General features: G+C 52.0%; 1 protein-coding gene across 2 annotated transcripts in view; it reads left to right on the plus strand.

Annotated features, from left to right (window-relative positions):
* The first annotated feature begins 2904 nt into the window (after positions 1 to 2904).
* Positions 2905 to 21036, plus strand: part of TANGO6 (transport and golgi organization 6 homolog) — a 205432-nt gene continuing 187300 nt past the window's right edge. For both annotated transcript variants that reach the window (XM_062175871.1, XM_062175872.1), the window contains exons 1-6: positions 2905 to 3067; positions 13012 to 13652; positions 15385 to 15501; positions 16633 to 16774; positions 17354 to 17490; positions 19317 to 19479. In XM_062175871.1, the coding sequence (XP_062031855.1) occupies positions 2971 to 3067; positions 13012 to 13652; positions 15385 to 15501; positions 16633 to 16774; positions 17354 to 17490; positions 19317 to 19479 (1297 nt within the window). In that variant the 5' untranslated portion in view covers positions 2905 to 2970. The remainder of the gene's footprint in view (positions 3068 to 13011; positions 13653 to 15384; positions 15502 to 16632; positions 16775 to 17353; positions 17491 to 19316; positions 19480 to 21036) is intronic.

Consider the following 21036-nt stretch of genomic DNA (forward strand, 5'->3'; position numbering starts at 1 on the left):
CAGGTTGTTTTTTTTTTTTTTTTTTTTTTTTTTTAGATTTATTTATTTGAAAGAGTTACAAAGAGAAGGAGAGGCAGAGAGAGAGAGAGAGAGGTCTAACATCTGCTGGTTCACTCCCCAATTGGCTGCAACGGCCAGAGCTGTGCCAGTCCAAAGCCAGGAGCTTCCTCTGGGTCTCTCACATGGGTACAGGGGCCCAAGGACTTGGACCATCTTCTACTGCTTTCCCAGGTCATAGCAGGGAGCTGGATTGGAAGTGGAGCAGCTGGGATTCTAACTGGCACCCTTATGGGATGCCGGCACTGCAGGCGGCAGCTTTACCCACTGTGCCACAGCACCAGCCCCTGTGAGGGTACTTGAAAAAAGCCTGCCGAACAGGGATGATGCTGTGGCATAGTGGGCTGAGTCTCTGCCTGTGGTGCCAGCGTTCCATATGGTTGCCGGTTCTGGTCCCAGCTGCTCCTCTTCAGAGCTAGCTCTGCTATGGCCTGGGAAAGCAGTGGAAGATGGCCCAAGTCCGTGGGCCCCTGCACCCTCATGGGAGACCTGGAAGAAGCTCCTGTCTCCTGGCTTCAGATGGGCTCAGCTGTGGCTGTTGCAGCCATTTGGGGAGTGAACCAGCAGATGGAAGATAACTCTGTCAATAACTCTGCCTCTAAAATATTTTTAAAAGGCTTGCAGACCATAAAATAGATAAGGTTATTTTGATGCAAAAATTTTTTGAAATCCATGCATACAAGGGGTCTAAGAAGTTTGTGATGGGCCAGTGCTGTGGCATAGTGGATAATGCCACTTGGCCTGCGGCACAAGTATCTCATATGGGCACTGGTTAGAGTCCTGGCTACTCCACTTCTGATCCAGGTCCCTGATAATGTGCCTGGGAAAGCAATGTAGGACGGCCCAAGTGCTTGGGCTCCTGTACCCATGTGGAAAACCTGAAAGAAGCTCGTGGCTCCTGGCTTCAGCCGTGGGAGGGAGAGGGTGTGTGGCACGGCCCAGCTGTACAGGATGCAGCGGCCCACATGTGCACCTGCCCAGCTCTCCTGGTGCCGAGAGAGATGCAGGTGAGAAGACAAAGGCGTGAGGCCAGGGGTGGGGCTGGGGGTTGAGGTCTGAGCATTCTCAGCTTGGACCTGGTATCATTTTCAAGGGAGGAAGAAAAATATTTAATCTGATTTATAACAAATATTTACACAAGTGGCATGGGGTCCCCTACTTGCATTTTTTTTTTGCCCCAATCCCCCACAATATTTAGGAGTGTGTCTCCCACAAAGTGCATTGCATCCATTTCACCAAATGCTTGACACCTTGAAATGATGTTAAATTTTCTTTTTCCAAAATGAAGTTCTACCTAAATGTACATAACGGATGAAAAATTGTCCAATGGCAGCCTGGAAGAGAACACACACAGGAAGAGAGCATGATTGTAAGTTTTTAGACTATTTCTCCTTCAACGAGTTTTGTCAGGATTTTGTTTGCGGGAGAGCAGGAGGGGAAGATTCAGGTACTGTTTGCTAAGCAACCCCTTTGTGGCAGATACTGCTAACTACTTGGAAGCAGTGTCACTTTTTAAAAAATGTTATTTATTGGAAAGGCCCAGAGAGATCTTGTATCCACTGATTTACCTCCCAAAGCGCTGTAACAGCCTGGGCTGGGCCAGGCTGAAGCCAGGAGCCTGGAACTCCATCTGGGTCTTCCACAAGGGTGGCAGGGACCCAGGCACTAGAACCATCACCCAGGGCCTCCCAGGGTGTGTATTAGCAGGAGGCTGGACCTAGGCATGAGTGGCATTGTCAGTGCTGTACCAGAGGCCTGCCCAGGAGCACTGTCAACTTCCCCCTCCGCCTTGTGGAGACTGTTGTCACCTTGTTGCTTTAGAGACTAGCACGTGTTGAGGGATGTAGGCTGGCAGAGGAGTGGTGGTGAGAGAAGGGGACCTAACCAACCCGAGAAAGGGGTTCCACAAACAGGTCCCGCAGACGCGCAGGCACCCGTGTGAACTCGGGCTGGCTCTGGAGGGCCGGGCAGCTCCCCAGGGGCCACTTGTGCAGAGCAGGCGGCAGGCGTGGAGCGGTGCCTTTGGCTGTGACAATGACAAAACAAGATGAGCTCTTAGTGAGGTGACCTTTGAATGTCCTGCCAGGATTCACGTGGGTGAAAAGCCCGCTTCCAGTGGTCTGAGTCTCAGATCTATTCTGGTTTTTAAAGATCTATTTCTTTGAAAGGCAGTGTGGCAGAGGCAGAGCGAGATCTCCCACCTGCTGGCTCACTCCCCACGAGGCAGGAGCCAGGAGCCTGGAGCTCCGACCCCCGTCACTCCCCCAAGTACCCGGGCCCTCTTCCACGGCCTTCCCGGGATCACCAGCTACCGGCAGGAAGCTGGCTGGGGAGAGGATGGAGCGCCCCCTCCGCGTCCCGGTGACACAGGGCCTGGCCTTAATGCACGCGGTGCCACCACCTGGAAATAGGACCGCTGTTTCCACAGTGACGTCACCAAAGCCGTAACATCCACGACCCGTGTGTGTGTGTGTTACACAGAGGAAGGCAACAGGGGCCCGCGTGGCGGCGCCGCGGGTTCAGCCCCGCGCCGGGACCCCGCACCCCACATGGGAATCCTATGTGCGCGCTGTCGGGGCTGTGCGGGGAGTGACCCCGCGGGCCGGGGATCTCGCTCTCCGACCTGCGTCTCCTGACACTGAAACAAATACTATTTGTACGAGAAACGATTTCTCTGTGCGGCCCCCACTATCCAGCTGTTGATCCCGTGGAGTTCCCGAAATGGCGCGCCTAAACCCGGATGGGAACGAGGAGCGGTCGAGGGGGGCGTGCCCGCCGTCGGCCCCGCCCCACGCTTTCCCGCACGCCCCGCCCCCTCGGCGCCGAGTGCCTCTCGCCACACTCAACATGGCGGCGCCGCCGGCCCGCTCTCGGGCTTAGCGCACACCGCGAGCGGCGTGTTCCACTCCAGTCATGGCGGCCCCCAGGCAGCCAGTGGGCAGCGGGGCTCTGGAGAGCTGCGGTCTGGACCTGATTTTGGAGGCGCTGAAGCTGCTGCTGAGCCCGGGAGGTGAGAGGACGCAGCTCGGTCCCGGGCTGGCCTGGGACTGTCAGGGGCGCCAGTCGTCCAGCCCCCCCCACCCCGGACCCTCCCCCTCGCCGCCGGTGGGGCGTTGGGCATCGCCCGCTCAGCTTCGTTTTACCCCAGAGGGCCTGGGATCGGCTGAATGCCGACGGACGGAGGCCGGCGTCTCTCCAGCGCTTACCTTCTTAGGCTCCTGGATCCGTGGTTTGGTTCCGGGTTGGAACCCGCTTGGCGCGGGATGAGGCGCCCGCAGTGTGGACTGTAAGCTCCCAGCCGCGTGAGGGCGCGGGGTCTCAGGCGGACCCGAGGAGGGAGCAGAGCGGCCGGGGGACGTGCGAGCTGGGTGTGGGCAGTGACCGGGGACTCGCAGGCACTTCTCGTCCTTTCTCGTGGGGGAGTCTGCAGGGAGAAGTTGGACCTGGCGCTCTCCCCGGACCGCTGCGTACTGGAGACTCGGGACCGAGCGGGAGGTCAGGGGCAGAGATCGGGCTGGAAGCGCAGCTTCTCGGAATAAGGCAAGTTAGGGTCGAGCCGGAGCCCTTGATGTGAGCCGGGACTTGGGGACCCTGCCTTTGAGGGCAGTGTGTATTGGGGGAGGGGATTGTAGGCTTAGCAAGGTGAGGGCACCTGCAAGGCCACGTGGTGCCATCCCTGGTCTCTGATGTTGACCCCGAACTTCAAAACCTCCCGCAAACTTACACAGTAGCCGTGAGGAGTGAAAAGGAGTTAACAGAGCGAGGGCCTACTAAGTGTCAGTTCGCATAGTGTGCTGTTTATGTACCTATCACTCCTCACAGCTCCCCATGCGATGGGTGTTACCGTATTCCATTTTTACAGTTGCAGGAACCAAGGAAATTGACCAGTGAGGCCGGTGTTAAGTGGCAGAGGTAGGATTTGAATTCAGGCTCCCTGCTACTGAAAGTCCGGTAGCTGTTCTCCAAGGCTGTGCCCAAGACCCATACTGCGGGACACAGCTTTAACTTGCTAACCGGATGTCACTGGCCATTCAGCGGCAGCCATGTGTGTGACGCAGGTGTGACGCAGGACCAGGCTCCCTGGATGGACAGCCTGGATGGGATGGATCGTCTGTCACAAGCGCATGTCCACAAAAAGCTCCTGGAAGTTGAACGTTATGAAAAGACCTCACGACATAAACTCACCTTTTAATGCCATCTCCCACAGCCTTTTTGAAGCACCCTTGTACTTCATTCACAGAAGACCCTCTGATCTCCAGGAGTGGAGGTGGAGGTGTATACATGTACTCAGCTGATGAGAATCCAGGCAGGCACAGATCTCCTGTCCACTGGTTCATTCCCCAAGTCAGGGCTCCCGGGCCAGGCTGAACCCAGGAGCCAGCATCTCAGTCTGGGTCTCCCGTCTTGGTGGCAAGGGCTCGAGCGCTTGAGCCGTCACCTGCTGCCTCCAGTAGGAAGCTGGAACCTGGGTCCAGGCCCTGCGGTACAGAATGCGGGCATCCCAAGGGGGCATCCTAACTGCACCAAACACCTGTGCCCATAGTAGGTTCTTCATGGCATACAACCGTGTTTGCAAAACAAAATAGGAAGAGTAGCACTTTGACATGTTTGCAAATCTTGAATGATCAGCTCCTTAGAGGCCACTTGGCCCTGGCAGTTAGCAGGTACCTGTCCCACTTGGCAGTTCCACTTCCTGCCTTCAGCTCCCTGTCCAGCCATAAGGGACATCTGGGGAGTAAAGCAGCAGATGGGAGTTCTGTCTGCTTGTCTGTCTGTCTCTGTGCCTCTCGAGTAAACACAGGTTTAGGAATTCTATTAAAAAGCTACCTGCAGGCCGGCGCCATGGCTCACTAGGCTAATGGCCCAAGTGCTTGGGCCCTGCACCACATGGGAGACCAGGAGAAGCACCTGGCTCCTGGCTTCGGATCAGCGCGGTGCGCTGGCTGCAGTGCACCGGCCGCAGCGGCCATTGGAGGGTGAACCCACGGCAAAAGGAAGACCTTTCTCTCTGTCTCTCTCTCTCTCACTGTCCACTCTGCCTGTCAAAATAAAAAATAAAAAAATAAAAAAAGAAAGAAAGAAAAAAAAAGAAAGAAAGAAAGAAAAAAAAAGCTATCTGCAGAAGACAGCTGGAGTTTCCTGTCTGCTTTTCCATTTCATCTATAATGCCAATTTTGGTTGAGTCCATAAAGAAATCCTAGATTCACACACACACACACACACATTTGGGAAATGCTTTTCTTACATGCCACACTGATGCTCAGCAAGAGGTGACTTGAAGCCTTGTTGCATGCAGTATGGAAGTGAGCTCATATTAATGAACTTTTTTAAAAAAAGAGACATATTTATTTATTTTAAAGGCAGAGTTAAAGAAAGGGAGCGAGAGCGAGAGGTCTTCCATCCACTGGTTCACTCCCCAGATGGCCACAATGGTTGGAGTTGTGCCGATCTGAAGCCAGGAGCCAGGAGCTTCTGCCGGGTCTCCCATGCGGGTACAGGAGCCCAAGGACTTGGGGCCTCTTCTACTGCTTCCCCAGGCCATAGCAGAGAGCTGGATCAGAAGTGGAGCAGCTGGGACTCTAACTGGCACCCATATGGGATGCTGGCACGGCAGGTGGCAGCTTTACCTGCTGCACAACTGCACTGGCCCCCATTAATTAACTTTTGATACCTGGTATACACATGAGAGAATCAGAGTGTAAAAAACAAGTACTGTGTTAGTGTTATTGTGAATTGTCTGACATTGCAGGCCCCCTGAGAGAATTGTGGGAAGCCCCTGGTAACCCCAGCCTCCTTATACCAAACTGGCGGCTACTTTAAGGGAGTGCTGCCATGTATTTTCAGTTCTGTGTAGTTTGTCTTCATCACCAGTAGAGGGCAGAGAAGACCACTTTGTTTGGTGGGCTCTTGGCTAAACGTGGCTGGGCTTTGATTTTGAATCACTTTTGTTCAGTGTTGAGACTTAGCATATAGGGTCACAGGTTGGATGTGATCTTAATGCCTAGTGGCAACAGTCTTCTTTTTAGATATATGTTAGCCAAAGGGACAGATTTTAACACTGCTGGGTCAGAATATTTGCCTTTGACAGTCTTTGAGAAGTATTAGAAAATTCTTACATTTCTGAGTCTCATTATCTAAATAAGGATAATTTTCATGATATGTATCTTTTTAAAAATTGTATTTGCTTATTTGTTTGAAAGGCAGAGACTGAGATCTTCCATCTGCTGGTTTACTCCTCAGGTCCCTACGACAAGTGTGTGGATAGACCAGGTTAGAAACTCAGTCCAGGTCTGCCACATGGCAGTGACCCAGGCACCTGGGCCATCATCCACAGCCTTCCCGGGTGCATTAGTAGGGAGCTGGATTGGAAGCACAGCAGCCAGAACTTGGGCCAATGCTCTGATATGGGCTGCAGGTGTTGCAAGCTATAGCTTAACTCCTTGAGCCACCACGCTGGCCCCAGCAATTTTTTTTTTTCTTAAGATTTATTTATTGGGGCCGGTGCTATGGTACAGGGGGTTAAAGACCCAGCCTGCAGTGGCGGCATCCCATATGGTCGCTGGTTCAAGTCCCGGCTGTTCTTCCAATCCAGCTCTCTGCAATGGCCTGGGAAAGCAGTAGAGGATGGCCCAAGTTCTTGGACCCCTGTACCCATGTGGGAGACCTAGAAGAAGCTCCTGGCTCCTGGCTTTGGATCAGCTCAGCTCTGGCTGTTGTGGTCATTTGGGGAGTGAACCAGCAGAATGGAGGACCTCTTTCTCTCTCTCTGGCTCTACCTCTCTCTGTAACTTATTTGAAAGGCAGAGTTACACAGAGAAAGAATCTTCTGGTTCACCCCCCAAATGGTCACAATGGCCAGGGCTAGGCCAAGCCAAATGCAGGAGCCAGGGGCTTGCTTTTTTTTTTTTTTTTTTTTTTTTAACAGGCAGAGTGGACAGTGAGAGAGAGACAGAGAGAAAGGTCTTCCTTTTGCTGTTGGTTCACCCTCCAATGGCTGCCGCGGTAGGCGCGCTGCGGCCTGCGCACCGCGCTGATCCGATGGCAGGAGCCAGGTGCTTCTCCTGGTCTCCCATGGGGTACAGGGCCCAAGGACTTGGGCCATCCTCCACTGCACTCCCTGGCCACAGCAGAGAGCTGGCCTGGAAGAGGGGCAACCGGGACAGGATCAGTGCCCCGACCGGGACTAGAACCCGGTGTGCCGGCGCCGCAAGGCGGAGGATTAGCCTAGTGAGCCGCGGCGCCGGCCGCTTTTTTTTTTTTTTTTTAAGATTTATTTATTTATTTGAGAGAGAAAGGGAGAGACAGAAAGGTCTTACATCAACTGGTTCACTTTCCAAATGACTGCATTGGCCAGAGCTGAGCTGATCTGAAGCCAGAAGCCAGGAACTTCTTCCGGGTCTCCCATGTGGGTGCATGGGCCAAACACTTGGGCCATCTTCCACTGCTTTCCCAGGCCGTAGCAGAGAGCTGGATTGGAAGAGGAGCAGCTGGGACATGAACCAGCACCCATATGGGATGCTTGTGCCACAGGCGGGGGCTTAACCTACTGCACCACAGCGCCAGCCCGGACCAGAAGCTTTTTCAGGGTCTTCCACGTGGGTGCAGGGGCTCAAGCACTTGGGCCGTCCTCTGCTACTTTTCAAGGCCATTAGTAGGGAGCTAAATTGGAATTGGAGCAGCTGGGACTTAGATCATTGCCTACATGGGATGCTGGCTACAGGTTGCAGATTTGCCTGCTATGCTACAGCCCCGGCCCCAGCAGTGTGTGTTTAAGGTCCTTCCATGTTGTCATGGCTTGGCAGCTGATTCCTTTTTATCTCTGAATAGTATGTCATTGTGTAGATAAACTGTTTGTTTACCCATTCTCCTTTCCTGTTTTAAAAACATCTCGGGGCTGGCACTGTGGCGTAGTGGATAAAGTCGCCTGCAGAACCAACATCCCATATGGGTGCTGGTTTGAGTCCCGGCTGCTCCTCTTCCTATCCAGCTCTCTGCTATGGCCTGGGAAAGCAGTAGAAGATGGCCCAAGTCCTTGGGTCCCTGCACCTGCGTAGGAGACCCAGAGGAAGCTCCAGGCTCTGGCTTCAGATCGGCGCAGCTCCAGCCATTGCGGCCATCTGGGGAATGAACCAGCAGATGGAAGCCCTCTCTCTCTCTGTCTCTACCTCTGCCTCTCTATAACTCTCTGCCTTTCAAATAAATAAATAAATAAATATTTTTAAAAAATCTCATCGGTTTTGAAAGACATCTTCAGTGCTTCCAGTTCGGGGCCATTGTGAATCAGGCTGCTGTATGCATACATGTGCGGTGTTTCTGTGTGGACGTGAGCTTTCAGCTCATTTGGATATGGACCGGGAGCACAGCGGCTGGATCTTGTGGTCAGCCTGCGTAGCTTTGTAAGAAGCTGCCGGGCTGTGCTCCTGTGTGGCTCTCACCAGCGGCAATGGGAGCTCCTGTTGCTATTCAGTCTGGCCAGCAGTGGACTTTGTCAGTGTTCTGGGCTTTGGCCATTTTAACAGGCGTTAGGGTGATAGTGATAGTGATAGCTCTTTGTTTCTTACAGTTCCCTGACGGCATATATCAGGCTTGTTTTCAGTGTGGTTATTTGCATCTGTGTTGTTCAAGTTTTCAAGGCTCAGTTCAGTAATTGCTCAGTAATTTTCTTTGTGATTTTTTTTGTTTGTTTAATTTATTTGACACATAGACAGTGTGAGAGAGAGACAGCGAGAAAGGTCTTCCTTCCATTGGTTCACTCCCCAAATGGCTGCTACAGCTGGCGCTGCGCTGATCTGAAGCCAGGAGCCAGGCGCTTCCTCCTGGTCTTCCATGCGGGTGCAGGGCCCAAGCACTTGGGCCATCCTCCACTGCCTTCCTGGGCCACAGCAGAGAGCTGGACTGGAAGAGGAGCAACCGGGACTAGAACCTGGCGCCCATATTGGATGCCGGTGCCTCAGGTGGAGAATTAACCAAGTGAGCGCCGGCCCATTCTTTGTGATTTTTAGGGTCGCATTTAGTATTCAGGTTCTGCTGGCCTTAAAATAGAGAAAACATTTCCCCTGTATTCTCCAAGAGTTTTTGTAACTTCTTCCTTAAGTGGTTCAGCAGTGAAAGAAGCCGTGTGTGCTTAGAATTTTATCTCAAGGAAGTTTTTTTTAGATAAAATTAAGTTCTCTAACAGGTCTATTTAGATTTTCATCATTTTTTCTTTAAAAATTTTATTTATTTATTTGAAAGGGAGAGTAAGAGTGAGAGAGAGAGAAAAAAAATATGTTCCATGGACTGGTTCCTTCCCTAAATGGCCAAAATGGCTGAGGCTGGGCCAGGCCAAAGCCAGGAGTCCAGAGCTCCATTTGGGTCTCCCACATGGGTGTCAGGGGAATGAAATACTATACAACAGTGAAACTAAACAAATTATGGCTAAGCACAACAAGGTGGGTGAATCTCACAAACATAATGATGTGCAAAGGAATTCGTGTATGATTGTATTTACATAAAGTTTAAAACCGCAAAAGACTGTAGCGGTCAGGGATGTATGGTTAAGTGGTGAAACTACAGAGAAGCAAGGAGGTGATGGCTTTAGAAGTCAGGTTGGTGGTTCTCTGTGTCATAGATGTACCGCTGAGAAGTAAGGGGGTCCTCTGGGGAGCTGGCCATGTCGTTGGTTTTTTTTTTTTTTTTTTTTAAGACTTATTTTATTTAAAGACAGAGTTACAGAGAGAGGTAGAGCCAGAGAGAGAGAGAGAGAGGTCTTCCATCTGCGGGTTCACTCCCCAGATGACAACGGCCAGAGCTGAGCTGATCCGAAGCCAGGAGCCAGGAGCCAGGAGCTTCTTCTGGGTCTCCCACGTGGGTGCAGGGACCCAAGGCCTTGGGCCATCTTCTACTGCTTTCCCAGAGAGCTGGATTGGAAGTGGAGCAGTCGGGTCTTGAACCGGCACCCATATGGGATGCCGGCACTGCAGGCTGGGGCTTTAACCCGCTGCGCCACAGCGCCTGCCTCATGCTGTTGGTGTTTGAGTGTGTATTGTTGTGCCATGTGCATTCTTTCCTTTGTGACTGTGCAGTGAGCTGCACGTTTCTGTTCTGTGGGTTTCTGTGTATATTTTGTGTTTCACAACTAAAGGAGTGTAGAAGGCATTGAGCCTGCTGTGTTGAGAACTAGAGACGCTTTTCCGGCAGAGGTGCAAGTTCTTTGTCCAGAGTCCAGAGTGGACGTGGCCTCCCCTCCCCCCAGCCCCATTGCTGATCTGTGCAGAGCCAGAGGGTGAGGGGAAAGAGTTGAAGCTGGAGCTGCAGATGGAGCCCAGGCAGAGGTTTATGCCACAGCAGAGACACGTGTTCTGGGGTCGGTGTTGTGCTTAGCCAGTGGAGCTGCTGACTGCGATGTCAACATCCCATATGGCACCAGTTCATGTCCTGGCTGCTCTGCTTCTGATCCAGCTCCCTGCTAATGGTCTGGGGAAAGCAGCGGAAGATGGCCCCTGCCATTCTTATGGGAGACCCGGATGAGCTCCTAGCTCTCAGCCCTGGCCAATGCTGCCATCTGGGGAGTGAACCAGCAGATGGAACCAGCAGATGGAAGTGCTTGCTCCCTCTCTCTCTCTTTCTTTCTTTCTCCCCCTCTTTCTTGTAGCTCTGACTTTCAAATAAATAAATTAATAAATCTTTAAAAAACATATAGAAGGCCGGCGCCGTGGCTTAACAGGCTAATCCTCTGCCTTGTGGCACTGGCACACCGGGTTCTAGTCCCGGTTGGGGCGCCGGATTCTATCCCGGTTGCCCCTCTTCCAGTCCAGCTCTCTGCTATGGCCCGGGAAGGCAGTGGAGGATGGCCCAAGTCCTTGGGCCCTGCACCCACATGGGAGACCAGGAGAAGCACCTGGCTCCTGGCTTCGGATCAGCACGATGCGCCGGCTGCAGTGGCCATTGGAGGGTGAACCAACGGCAAAGAGGAAGACCTTTCTCTCTCTCTCTCTCATTATCCACTTTACCTGTCAAAAAACAAAAAACAAAAACAAAACACATAGAAGACATGTTTGAAAGCACTGAGAGGGTCACGTTTGCTGATGCGTGGAAAACAGATGTGGGATGAAGGGAGCAATGGAAGTAGAGACCCAGTGAAGAGGCCGTTGTGGTGGTTTAGTATAAAGACAATCGTGCCTTGGACAAGGATCGTAGTGGCGAGGTGGGGGAAATGGGAGAATCTGAGAACCATTTTGGACATACAACAGAGAAGGCTTAGTGATAGACTGGGTAAAGGAGACCAGGAGATGGCGTTGCAGTGCTGGGGTTAAGCTGCCACTTGCCATCCCCTTTTGGAGCACTGGTTTGAGTCCTGGCTGCTCCACTTCCCATCCAGCTTCTTGCTAATGTGCCTGGGAAAGCAGCAGGAGGTAGTCTGAGCGCTTAGAACCTCGCTCTCCACGTGGGAGATGCAGATGGAGTTCCTGGCTCCTGACTTCGGCTTGGCTCAGTCCTGGCTGCTGCAGCCATTTGGGGAGTGAACTAGCAAATGGAAGCCTCTCTATTTCTCTCCCCATCTCTCCTTCTCTCTCCCTCTCTCTGATGGTCTGCCTTTCGAATAAATGAACAAATCTTTGAGAAAATCTTTTGGGTGAGAGTTGGCATTGTGGCACAGTGTTAAGCAGCTGCTTGCCGCCATCCCGTATTGGAGTGCCAATTCGAGTCCTGGCTGCTCCATTTCCGATCCAGCTCCTTGCTAATGTGCATGGGAAAGGGGTAGAGGATGATGGCACAAGTCCTTGGACCTTTGGGAGAGACCTGGATGGAGTTCCTGGCTCTTGGCTTCAGTCTGGCCCAGGCCTGGCCATTGCAGCCATTTGGAGAGTGAACCAGCAGATGGAAGATATCTCCCCCTGCATTATCAGTCTGACTTTCAGATAGATTAAAAAAAAAATCTTTATAACACATTTTTTTTTTTTTTGACAGGCAGAGTGTACAGTGAGAGAGAGACAGAGAGAAAGGTCTTCCTTTTGCCGTTGGTTCACCCTCCAATGGCCGCCGCGGTAGGCGCGCTGCGGCCGGCGCACCGCGCTGTTCCGATGGCAGGAGCCAGGTGCTTCTCCTGGTCTCCCATGGGGTGCAGAGCCCAAACACTTGGGCCATCCTCCACTGCACTCCCGGGCCACAGCAGAGAGCTGGCCTGGAAGAGGGGCAACCGGGATAGAATCCGGCGCCCCGACCGGGACTAGAACCCGGTGTGCCGGCGCCGTAAGGCGGAGGATTAGCCTGTTGAGCCACGGCGCCGGCCATAACACATTTTTTAAAAATCCATGCATATAAGGGATCTGCATGATGAAAAACCTGTGCATGAATTTCAAAATTTTTCTTTGCATTAAAATAAACGTATCTTTTAATTCCATTTTCTACAAACTTGTTGAAGTATCTGTTGTACTTGATATGTCCCCTATTCCAATTGCATGTGAAGTTCTTATAGGGAGGCAGGGAATTCTTCCTTAACTGCATTAGCACAAGTGGGCGTTGCTGCCCAGAGCTAGGCCTCAGAGGATGAACCAGCGTGGGCAAGGCATTCCACATGTATATATATATATATATATATATATATATATATATATATATTTTTTTTAAATTTCAAGTATGAAAGGCAGAGAAACAGATCTCCCATCCACTGGTTCACTCCCCAAATGCCCACAACAGCCAGGCTGGGCCTGGCCAGAAGCCAGGAGCTGCAACCCAGTACAGGTCTCCCATGTGGGTGGAGGGCCCCAAGTACTTGAGCCATCACGTGCTGCCTCCCAAGGTTCACATTAGCAGGAAGCTGTATCAGAAATGGAGTAGCTGGGACTTGAACCCAGGCATTCTGATGTGGGTGTGGGCGTCCCAACCAGTAGCCTACTTCCTGTGCCAAACACCCACCCCTACAGTTTGTTTTCCTTGTATGTAATCTCTGTGTATTTTTTTTTTCTTCAAAAGGATCAGGCTCGAGTTCACTCCAGATCACAAAGCGTGATGTCTTGTTGGTCACTTTGAGGTCCAACCTGTCCGCTTTGGAGGATAAGATCCTGGAGGATCCTCAGTGGAAGAGACTGGCACTCCTGAGAGAAGAGACTGCTAATGAGGCCGAGTGGCCACAGACCTCCGAGGATGTCACCTGGAGCTTCACCGCCCAAGCCTTGTTGTTGCTGTTGTGCTTGAAGAAAACCATGATCCGCCTCGCAGCTGATTTCAACCCCGAAAGACCCAACCCGAAGACTCCGGAAAGCGCCCCTGCCCTGAGCCCCGACACGCTCAGCGTCTCCCAGCAGAAGACGGTCCAATCCGCTTTGCAGTTTGTGGTCACCCTGGGCGTCTGCCCCTATCTCCTGCCTGGCGTCGGAGTCCCCTTGAGACGCAGGACCGAGTTCGGGGCTGTTGTGCAGGACGTGGTGTGTCCCGAGGCTGCCCCGCCGGCGCCCCGGAGACTGTATGCCAGCTGCAGGGGCCTCCTGGACGCCGCTCAGCACGCGTCTCTGGCCAGCTTGATCTTCTGCCGCCATTTTGGGGACATTGCAGCAGGCCTGTGCCAGCTGGGCTTCTGCCCAACCAAAAGAAAACCGCTGACACCTGCGGAAGAGGTAAACCCCCCGACAAGGTGGGGATGGGTGTGTGTGTGTGTGTGTGTGGTATGGTGTGTGTGTGTGGTATGTGTGTGGTTTGTGTGTGTGTGGTATGTGTGTGTGTGTGAGGTATGGTGTGTGTGTGGTATGTGTGTGGTTTGTGTGTGTGTGTGGTGTGTGTGTGTGGTATGGTGTGTGTGTGGTATGTGTGTGGTTTGTGTGTGTGTGTGGTGTGTGTGTGGTGTGTGTGTGTGTGTGGTAGGGGTGGGGGTGTGGTGTGTGTGTTGGTATGTGTGAGGGGATGTGGTGTGTGTGGTGTGGTATGTGTGTATGGTGGGGGTGGGGGTGTGTGGTGGGGGTGTGTGTGTGTGGGGTGTGTGTGGTGTGTGTGTGGGGGGTGTGTGGAGTGTGTATGTGTGGTGTGTGTGTTGGTATGTGGGGTGTGTGTGTGGTATGTGTGTGTGTGGTGGGTGTATGTGTGTGTGTGTGTGTGTGTGAGTGGGTGGTGGTTAGATCTTCAGAATGGCGCTGATTGAAAGCACATGTGGTGGACAAGCAACCCTCCTGGGAGGGGAGGTTGGAGGCTCTGTGTGTTGGGCGCATGGGGAGTTGTTTTCTCCTGCCCCGGTCGTGTGGTGGGACAGCTGTTGCAGGTGGTGTTGTTAAGGCTCTTTGTCCTCTTTAAAAAGAGGAGTTTGCTGATGCCTGCCTCGGAAGGTGGTTGTGGGGGTGAAGGACTGGGTGTGCAGAGTCCCTGGCTCATGGAAAAGCTGTTGGTCCCTGGGAGGATTTGGGGGGTAAACCACACGGCGTCCTAGCACGGCGTGCAACGCCGTTCATGGTCATGGCCAGTGTTAGGTCAGTGAGCAGCTGAGCACCTGCACTGGGGAAGTTGCTGTGGGGCTTAGAGAAGCATAAGACATGGCCCTTTGCTTTTCTTCATCTTCTTCTCTCTTTTTTTTTTTTTTTTTTTTTTGGTAAGATTTATTTACTTATTTGAAAAGCAGAGTTACAGAGAGGGAGAGAAAGAGAGAAAGAGAGAGAGAGGTCATCATCCGCTGGTTCACTCCCCAGATGGCTGCAGTCCTAACAGTGCCTCCCTGAGAGGGGCAGCGGGACGGGCTTGTGACTGGGTGAGGCTAGGCGGTGCCGCTGGGCCTCAGGCAGGAGAGAGGATGAACAGGGAAGCACACAGAGACAACCAAATGGGAAGGCGGGAGACGAGCGGACAGAAGGGGGCGTGGGAGGGGAAGCCGGGCAGGGTCCTGGTGACTGCTGTCCATGTTTGGTTAGTGATGACCAAAGCAGGCCGGGCTACATGGGTCCCCCAAGTTCTACTCTTTGCCGCCCACGTTCCACATGAGTTAAAGGACAGGTGACAGGACGAGAGAGGAGAAGCCCCAGAGACACCTGTGTTGCTCGTAGAGGTGGGGGTGGAGGATGTGGCCTGCTGGTGGGGCCCAATCTTCCTGACTGTGCGCTGCAGAATTGGACATGCGCTGCTCAGGTGCTCTGCAAAACCGCCCTGTGCCCCCGGCAGGGGATTTGCCTCTGCAGAACGTGCAGGAGGGCAGAGCAGAGTGTGCATGCGCAGTCACGTCTCCTGCCCAGGTGTGGGGTGGGCGAGTGACGGGGAGAGGGCCAGGAGTGGTTTGGAAGCACAGGTGCTGTTGTGCAGTGTTGTGAAACTTTGCCTTCTATTGTCTGCCTGGTTGATACTCCACTAAAGCCAGGTGTGTTTTTCTTTTAGGTTTTAACAGAAGAGGAAAGAACCCTTTCCAGGGAGGCCTTGAGAGACATCTTGGACCAAGTGTATCAGCCGTTAGCAGTCCGGGAATTACTCATTCTCCAGGGAGGATCCCCCCAGGTACTGCGGCCTGGGGATTCTTGTGGGTGAATCATTCATGACTTGTGGCATGCTGTCTTCTCTTCTTGAAAAGTTAAATAGCATTAGTTCCCGGTTTCATGGTTGGGTTGAGCCTTACTTCATCTTCCAGATCATTAAATGGTGTTTGTAAAACAAAGTGACACGATCATTTTTAAACAAGATTTGAAAGGCAGAGTTATAGAGAGAAAGGAGAGACACAGAGAAACCTTTCATCTGCTGGTTCTCTCCCCAGATGGCTACAATGGCCAGGGCTACGTCAGGCCAAAGCCAGGAGCCAAGAGCTTTATCCAGGTCTCCCAAATGGGTGCAGGGGCCCCTTCCACTGCTTTCCTAGGCATGTTAACAGGGAGCTGGATTGGATGTGCAGCAGCTGGGACTGGAACTGGCTCACTTTTGGGGTGCTGATGTTGCATATGGCAGCCTAACCTATGCCACAGTGCCAGCCCCAGCATAATTTTTTTTTTAAAGATTTATTTATTTATTTGAAAGTCAGAGTTACAGAGAGAAAGAGAGGCAGAAAGAGAGAAGTCTTCCATCCGCTGGTTTACTACCCAACTGGCTGCAATGGCCAGAGCTGTGCTGATCTGAAGCCAGGAGCTTCTTTTGGGTCTCCCACATGTACGCAGGGCCCAAGGACTTGGGCCATCTTCCACTGCTTTTCCAAGCCATAGCAGAGAGCGGGGTCAGATATGGAGCAGCTGGGTCAGGTACTTTGCTTTAGGAGAGTGTGGGGGCAGGTGTTACAGCACAGCGAGTTCAGCTGCTGCTTGGGACCCCAGGCTTCATATCAGAGTGTCGGGGATGGAGTCCCACCTGGGCTTCCAACCTGGCTTCCTGAGAATGTGGCTAGGAGGCAGCTGCTCCTGCCAATAGATAAACCTCTAAAAAAAAATCCCTGTTTAATTTGTGTGAAATTGCATTGATGTTTCACTGTGTTTTATTTCTCCTTTCTTAGAAGTCTTGCTAAAGGGAGTTTTGTGAAGGGGAGTGCTCTCCTTTTTTCTTTTGTAAGGAAAAGCTGCTCTCTGAGGTCCGTGACGTTGTCAGCGCGACTCGGTGTGCATGTGTGGAGGCCATTCAGGGCTCACACCTTCCACTTCCTGTTTTCAGTCCTGCACAGATGGGAAGACACAGCCTGGAGCTCGGGCCCCAGCGTGGCTGCGGCGTCTCTGCGGGCAGCTGCTCTCCGAAAGACTGATGCGGCCCCGTGGCGTGCAGGCGGTGGTGCGGGGCATGTTGGAAGGAGCAGGAGGTGAGAAACTTGGCTGGGGTAAGGCCAAGCCCAAGCCAGAAGTCTGGAATTCCATCAGGGTCCCCCACGTGGGGCATGGACCCAAGTACTTGAGCCGCCTCCCGCTGCCTCATAGGGTGTGCATTAGCGGGAGGCTGGGCTTGGGAATGGTGCAGAAGCTCCACCCAGGCACTCCCGTGGGGAATGCACACATGGCAACTGCATTGCAAGGCCACACGCCTGCCTCGTATTCTGCCCCTTTGTAGGATCATTTAAGATAATAAATCTTGTCCCTGTTCCTGCATGGCTGTGGTTTAAGGTAGTCTGGGTGAACTGGTCTGTGCAGAGTATGGTAACAACAGCTAACCCTGAGAAGCTGACGTTGCAGTCCCGTGGGTGACACTGCCGCGGTTATGTGCCGGTTTTCCTCTGAACGGAAGCCGGCATCGAACGTGCGGAGAGGGAGGGCGTCCGAGGGCATCGGCAGCTGTCAGCAGGGGAAAGAAACGCTTTTCTCCCTGCGTTTTCAGGCCCCTCTGTCACTGGGGCCTCGTGCGGAGCACCGCTCTGAGTGTTTGACGCCTCTCTCCACTGTGGCAGCCGGGGCAGCTGGCGGGAGTGATGCTGAGGCGACGGCCGCCGACTGGAAGAAGTGTGACCTGATGGCAAAGATTCTGGCCTCTTGTCCCCAGCAGTGCCTCTCACCAGAGGCTTACTACAGGGATATCTGCCCTCAGGTAAATGCTGTTTCTTGGGCTCTGCAGGGCTTATCTGCTTTCTCCAGGAGAGAGCTTTCGTGTCCCTCCCCTGTGGTGGACAGAAAGCAGTGCCATGCAGGAGTTCATGGTTCAGAGAGGCCCTTCTTCTGCCTTGCTTTCTGAAAGGCAAAGAGACAGAGAGTTCCCATCTTCCGGTTCACTCCTCAAATGACTGCAACACCTGGGCCTTGGCCGGAGGCAGGGTTGGGAGCCAGGAACTCAGTCCAGGTCTCCCATGTGGGCGGCAGGAATCCAGTTACATGAACCATCGCCACTGCCTCCTCCTGTATTAGCAAGAAGCTGGAGTCAGGAACAGACTGGGAGTCAAACCCAGGGACTCTTTTAAGAGACGTAGGTTTTTTTTGTTTTGTTTTGTTTTGTTTTTTTTTACGATTTGTTTATTTGAAAGAGCAACAAGAGAAATACACACAAATAGAGAGACAGAGATCATCTACCTACTACTTCTTTTCCCAGATAGCTGCAATGGCCAGGCCTGAGCTAGGCCAAAGCCAGGAGCTAGGAACTCTGTCCTGGTCTCCCATATGGGTGGCAGGGACCAAGTACTCCAGCCAACATCTGCTGTCTCCTGGACATCGGCAGGAAGTACGCATCCGCAGGCAGCTGGATCAGAAGTGGAGTGGCCAGGCTGTGAACCTGGCACTCTGGTGTGGAATGTGGGCTTTCCAAGCAGCAGCGTGACGCCGTGCCAGATGCCTGCCCAAATGAGACTAAAACAGCTTCTCTCTGGGGTAGTGAGGCACAGCCATCCTTGAGCAGTGATTTCACTGGGCAGTGCTATTCATGACGACAAAACTTGGTGGAAAAACAATGGCTGGAAATTAGAGCATAGCACAGCCGGCACCGTGGCTTAACAGGCTAATCCTCCGCCTTGCGGCGCTGGCACACCAGGTTCTAGTCCCGGTTGCAGCGCCGGATTCTATCCCGGTTGCCCCTCTTCCAGGCCAGCTCTCTGCTATGGCCCGGGAGTGCAATGGAGGATGACCCAAGTCCCTGGGCCCTGCACCCGCGTGGGAGACCAGGAGAAGCTCCTGGCTTCGGATCAGCGAGATGCGCTGGCCGCAGCGGCCATTGGAGGGTGAACCAACAGCAAAAGGAAGACCTTTCTCTCTGTCTCTCTCTCTCACTATCCACTCTGCCTGTCAAAAAAAAAAAAAAAAAAAAAAAAAGAAATTAGAGAGTAGCAGCAAATTCTTACAAGCAGCTTGAAAATGATTATTTTTTAAGGAATTTATAACAATATCAGAAGGTTTCAACAAGACAGAATATTAGGTATGGTCTTAATTAAAAAAGAAAAACAATTATACAGAAAATGTATTGGAAAGAAATATACCAAACATTTTGATGGTGATTTGGAAGACTAATTTTTTCCTTAAAACTTACAATGGTGCTGTGGGTCGAGCCTCCACTTGCAACACCACATCCATTATTGAAGCGCCAGGTTGAGTCCCAGCTGCTTCCAATCCAGCTTCTTGCTAATGTGCGTGAGAAGGCAGTGAGTGATGGCCCAAGTGCCTGGCTCCTACCTCCCATGTGGGTCCCATGTGGGAGACTGGGTGGAATTCCTGGCTCCTGCCTTCCACCTGGTCCAGATCTGGCTGTTGGCAGTCATTTGGGGAGTGAATCAGCGGATGGAAGATCTTGCTCACTCTCTGTCCCTCTCTCTCGGTAACTCTGCCTTTTAAATAAATAAATCTTGAAAGAAAAAGAAAAATTCTACCAAATCAGTGTTACTGCAATAAGTTAATTTTTTTTTGGCTTTAACAAATGAATTCTTTTTCTTCTAGATTCTGGATTTATTTCACTTTCAAGATAAGTTGACAGCACGACAATTTCAGAGAGTCGCCACCACCACCTTCGTAACCATGTCGAGAGAATGCCCGCAACTGGCAGCAAAATACCTGCTCCAGCCAATGCTAGCACCTCTTCACCGATGTGTGAACACAGCAGGTGAAGGGGGTCTGGGAGCTGGGTGGTTCTCCTCTCACGGATCTTCTTCTGCCTTTCAGATTCAAATGATTTAGGTCTAAGGTAGTTCAGCATCTAGTTTCACTTTTTCCCCTCAACTTTTTATTTTGGACAATTTACTTCATGGAAATTTCAAGAAGAGTACGTTGGATCACCCATAAACACTTCCCCTAGGTTGACCAGCTGTTCACATTCTGACCACGCTTGTTTTCTTCATCTCTTTCTTCACACGTGAACCTGTTTTTCTTGGAGCACTTGACCGTTGGTTACAGAGATTGGGATACTTCAGCGTGCATCTCCAAAGAAAAGTGTCAGTCTCCTACATAATACAATGCGATGATCACATACGATACTACCATCTGATGTGCAGATCTATCAAATGTCTCTCAGTGTTCCAATACTTTCCTTTATAACTATGTTAAATTTTAATTTGCTTACTTTGTTGTTTGAGGGTCAGAGAGGCAGAAAAGGAAAGAGACAGACAGGCAAGACAGCTGCTGTCTGCTGGTTCATTCCCCAGATACCCATAATAGCCAGGCTGGGTCAGCGAGGAACCAAATCCAGGACTCCCTCTCGGGTGGCAGGAACCGATTTAAGCTGTCACCTGCCACCTCCCAGAATGCACATTAGCGGGAAGCTGGACTCTAGAGCAGAGCTGGGACGGGGTGACCCAGCCAATGGTTAATCACTAGGATACATGCCTGGCCCTATAGCTGCTTATATCTGTATTTGAAAGGCAGAGAGACAGAGAAGCAGACAGACAGATCTCTCATCTGCTGAATCACTCCCCAAATACCTAACCAAACAAGGCTGAGTCAGGCTGAAGCCAGGAGGTGGAACTCAATCTGGGTCTCCCATGTGGGCAGCAGGGACCCAACCATCCAAGCTGTCTTCAGTTTCCCAAGGTGCACAGTAGCAGAAAGGTGGAAATGGGAACAGACCTGGGACTTGACACAGGTGCTGTGACGTGGGATGCAGGCGTCCCCACAGGCGTCTTACCCACCAGACTAAGCACCCACCCTTACAGCTACTTTTTAGAACTCTAGAGTCCTAGCAAGAGCCATGCACTAACTCTACTTGTTCTGTCTTGTTAGTCTCCTTTAATGCAGGTTAAGACGGCTGCGTTCCCTACCAGGGTACCTGGATTCCATACCTGCCTTCCGCTGCTGATGCCGGCTTCCTGCTGGTGCAGATGGTCAGAGGCAGTGATGGTGGCTCAAGTAACTGGGTTCCTGCCATGCACGTGGGAAACCTGGGTTGAGTTTCAAGCTCCCAGCTTTAGCTCAGCTCAGGCCAGGCCTATGTGGGCATTTGGGGAATGAACCAGCAGATGGGGGCTCTGTTTGTCTATTTTTCTGCCACTCAAATAGACGAACTTCAATTTTGTCTTTTTAAATAAGCTAGTTCCATGGTGTTTTGTTTGTTTTTCACCAGAACATTTGTGGAGAGCCTGGGTTTTAGCATGTTCCTCTGCTTGTTTCCTCCTGTTTCCATCCAGGTTAGGCGTTTTGTTAGAAATGCTATGTAGAGGGAGCACAC

This window comes from Lepus europaeus, chromosome 19 (assembly GCF_033115175.1).
Source record: "Lepus europaeus isolate LE1 chromosome 19, mLepTim1.pri, whole genome shotgun sequence".
Classification (NCBI taxonomy): domain Eukaryota; kingdom Metazoa; phylum Chordata; class Mammalia; order Lagomorpha; family Leporidae; genus Lepus; species Lepus europaeus.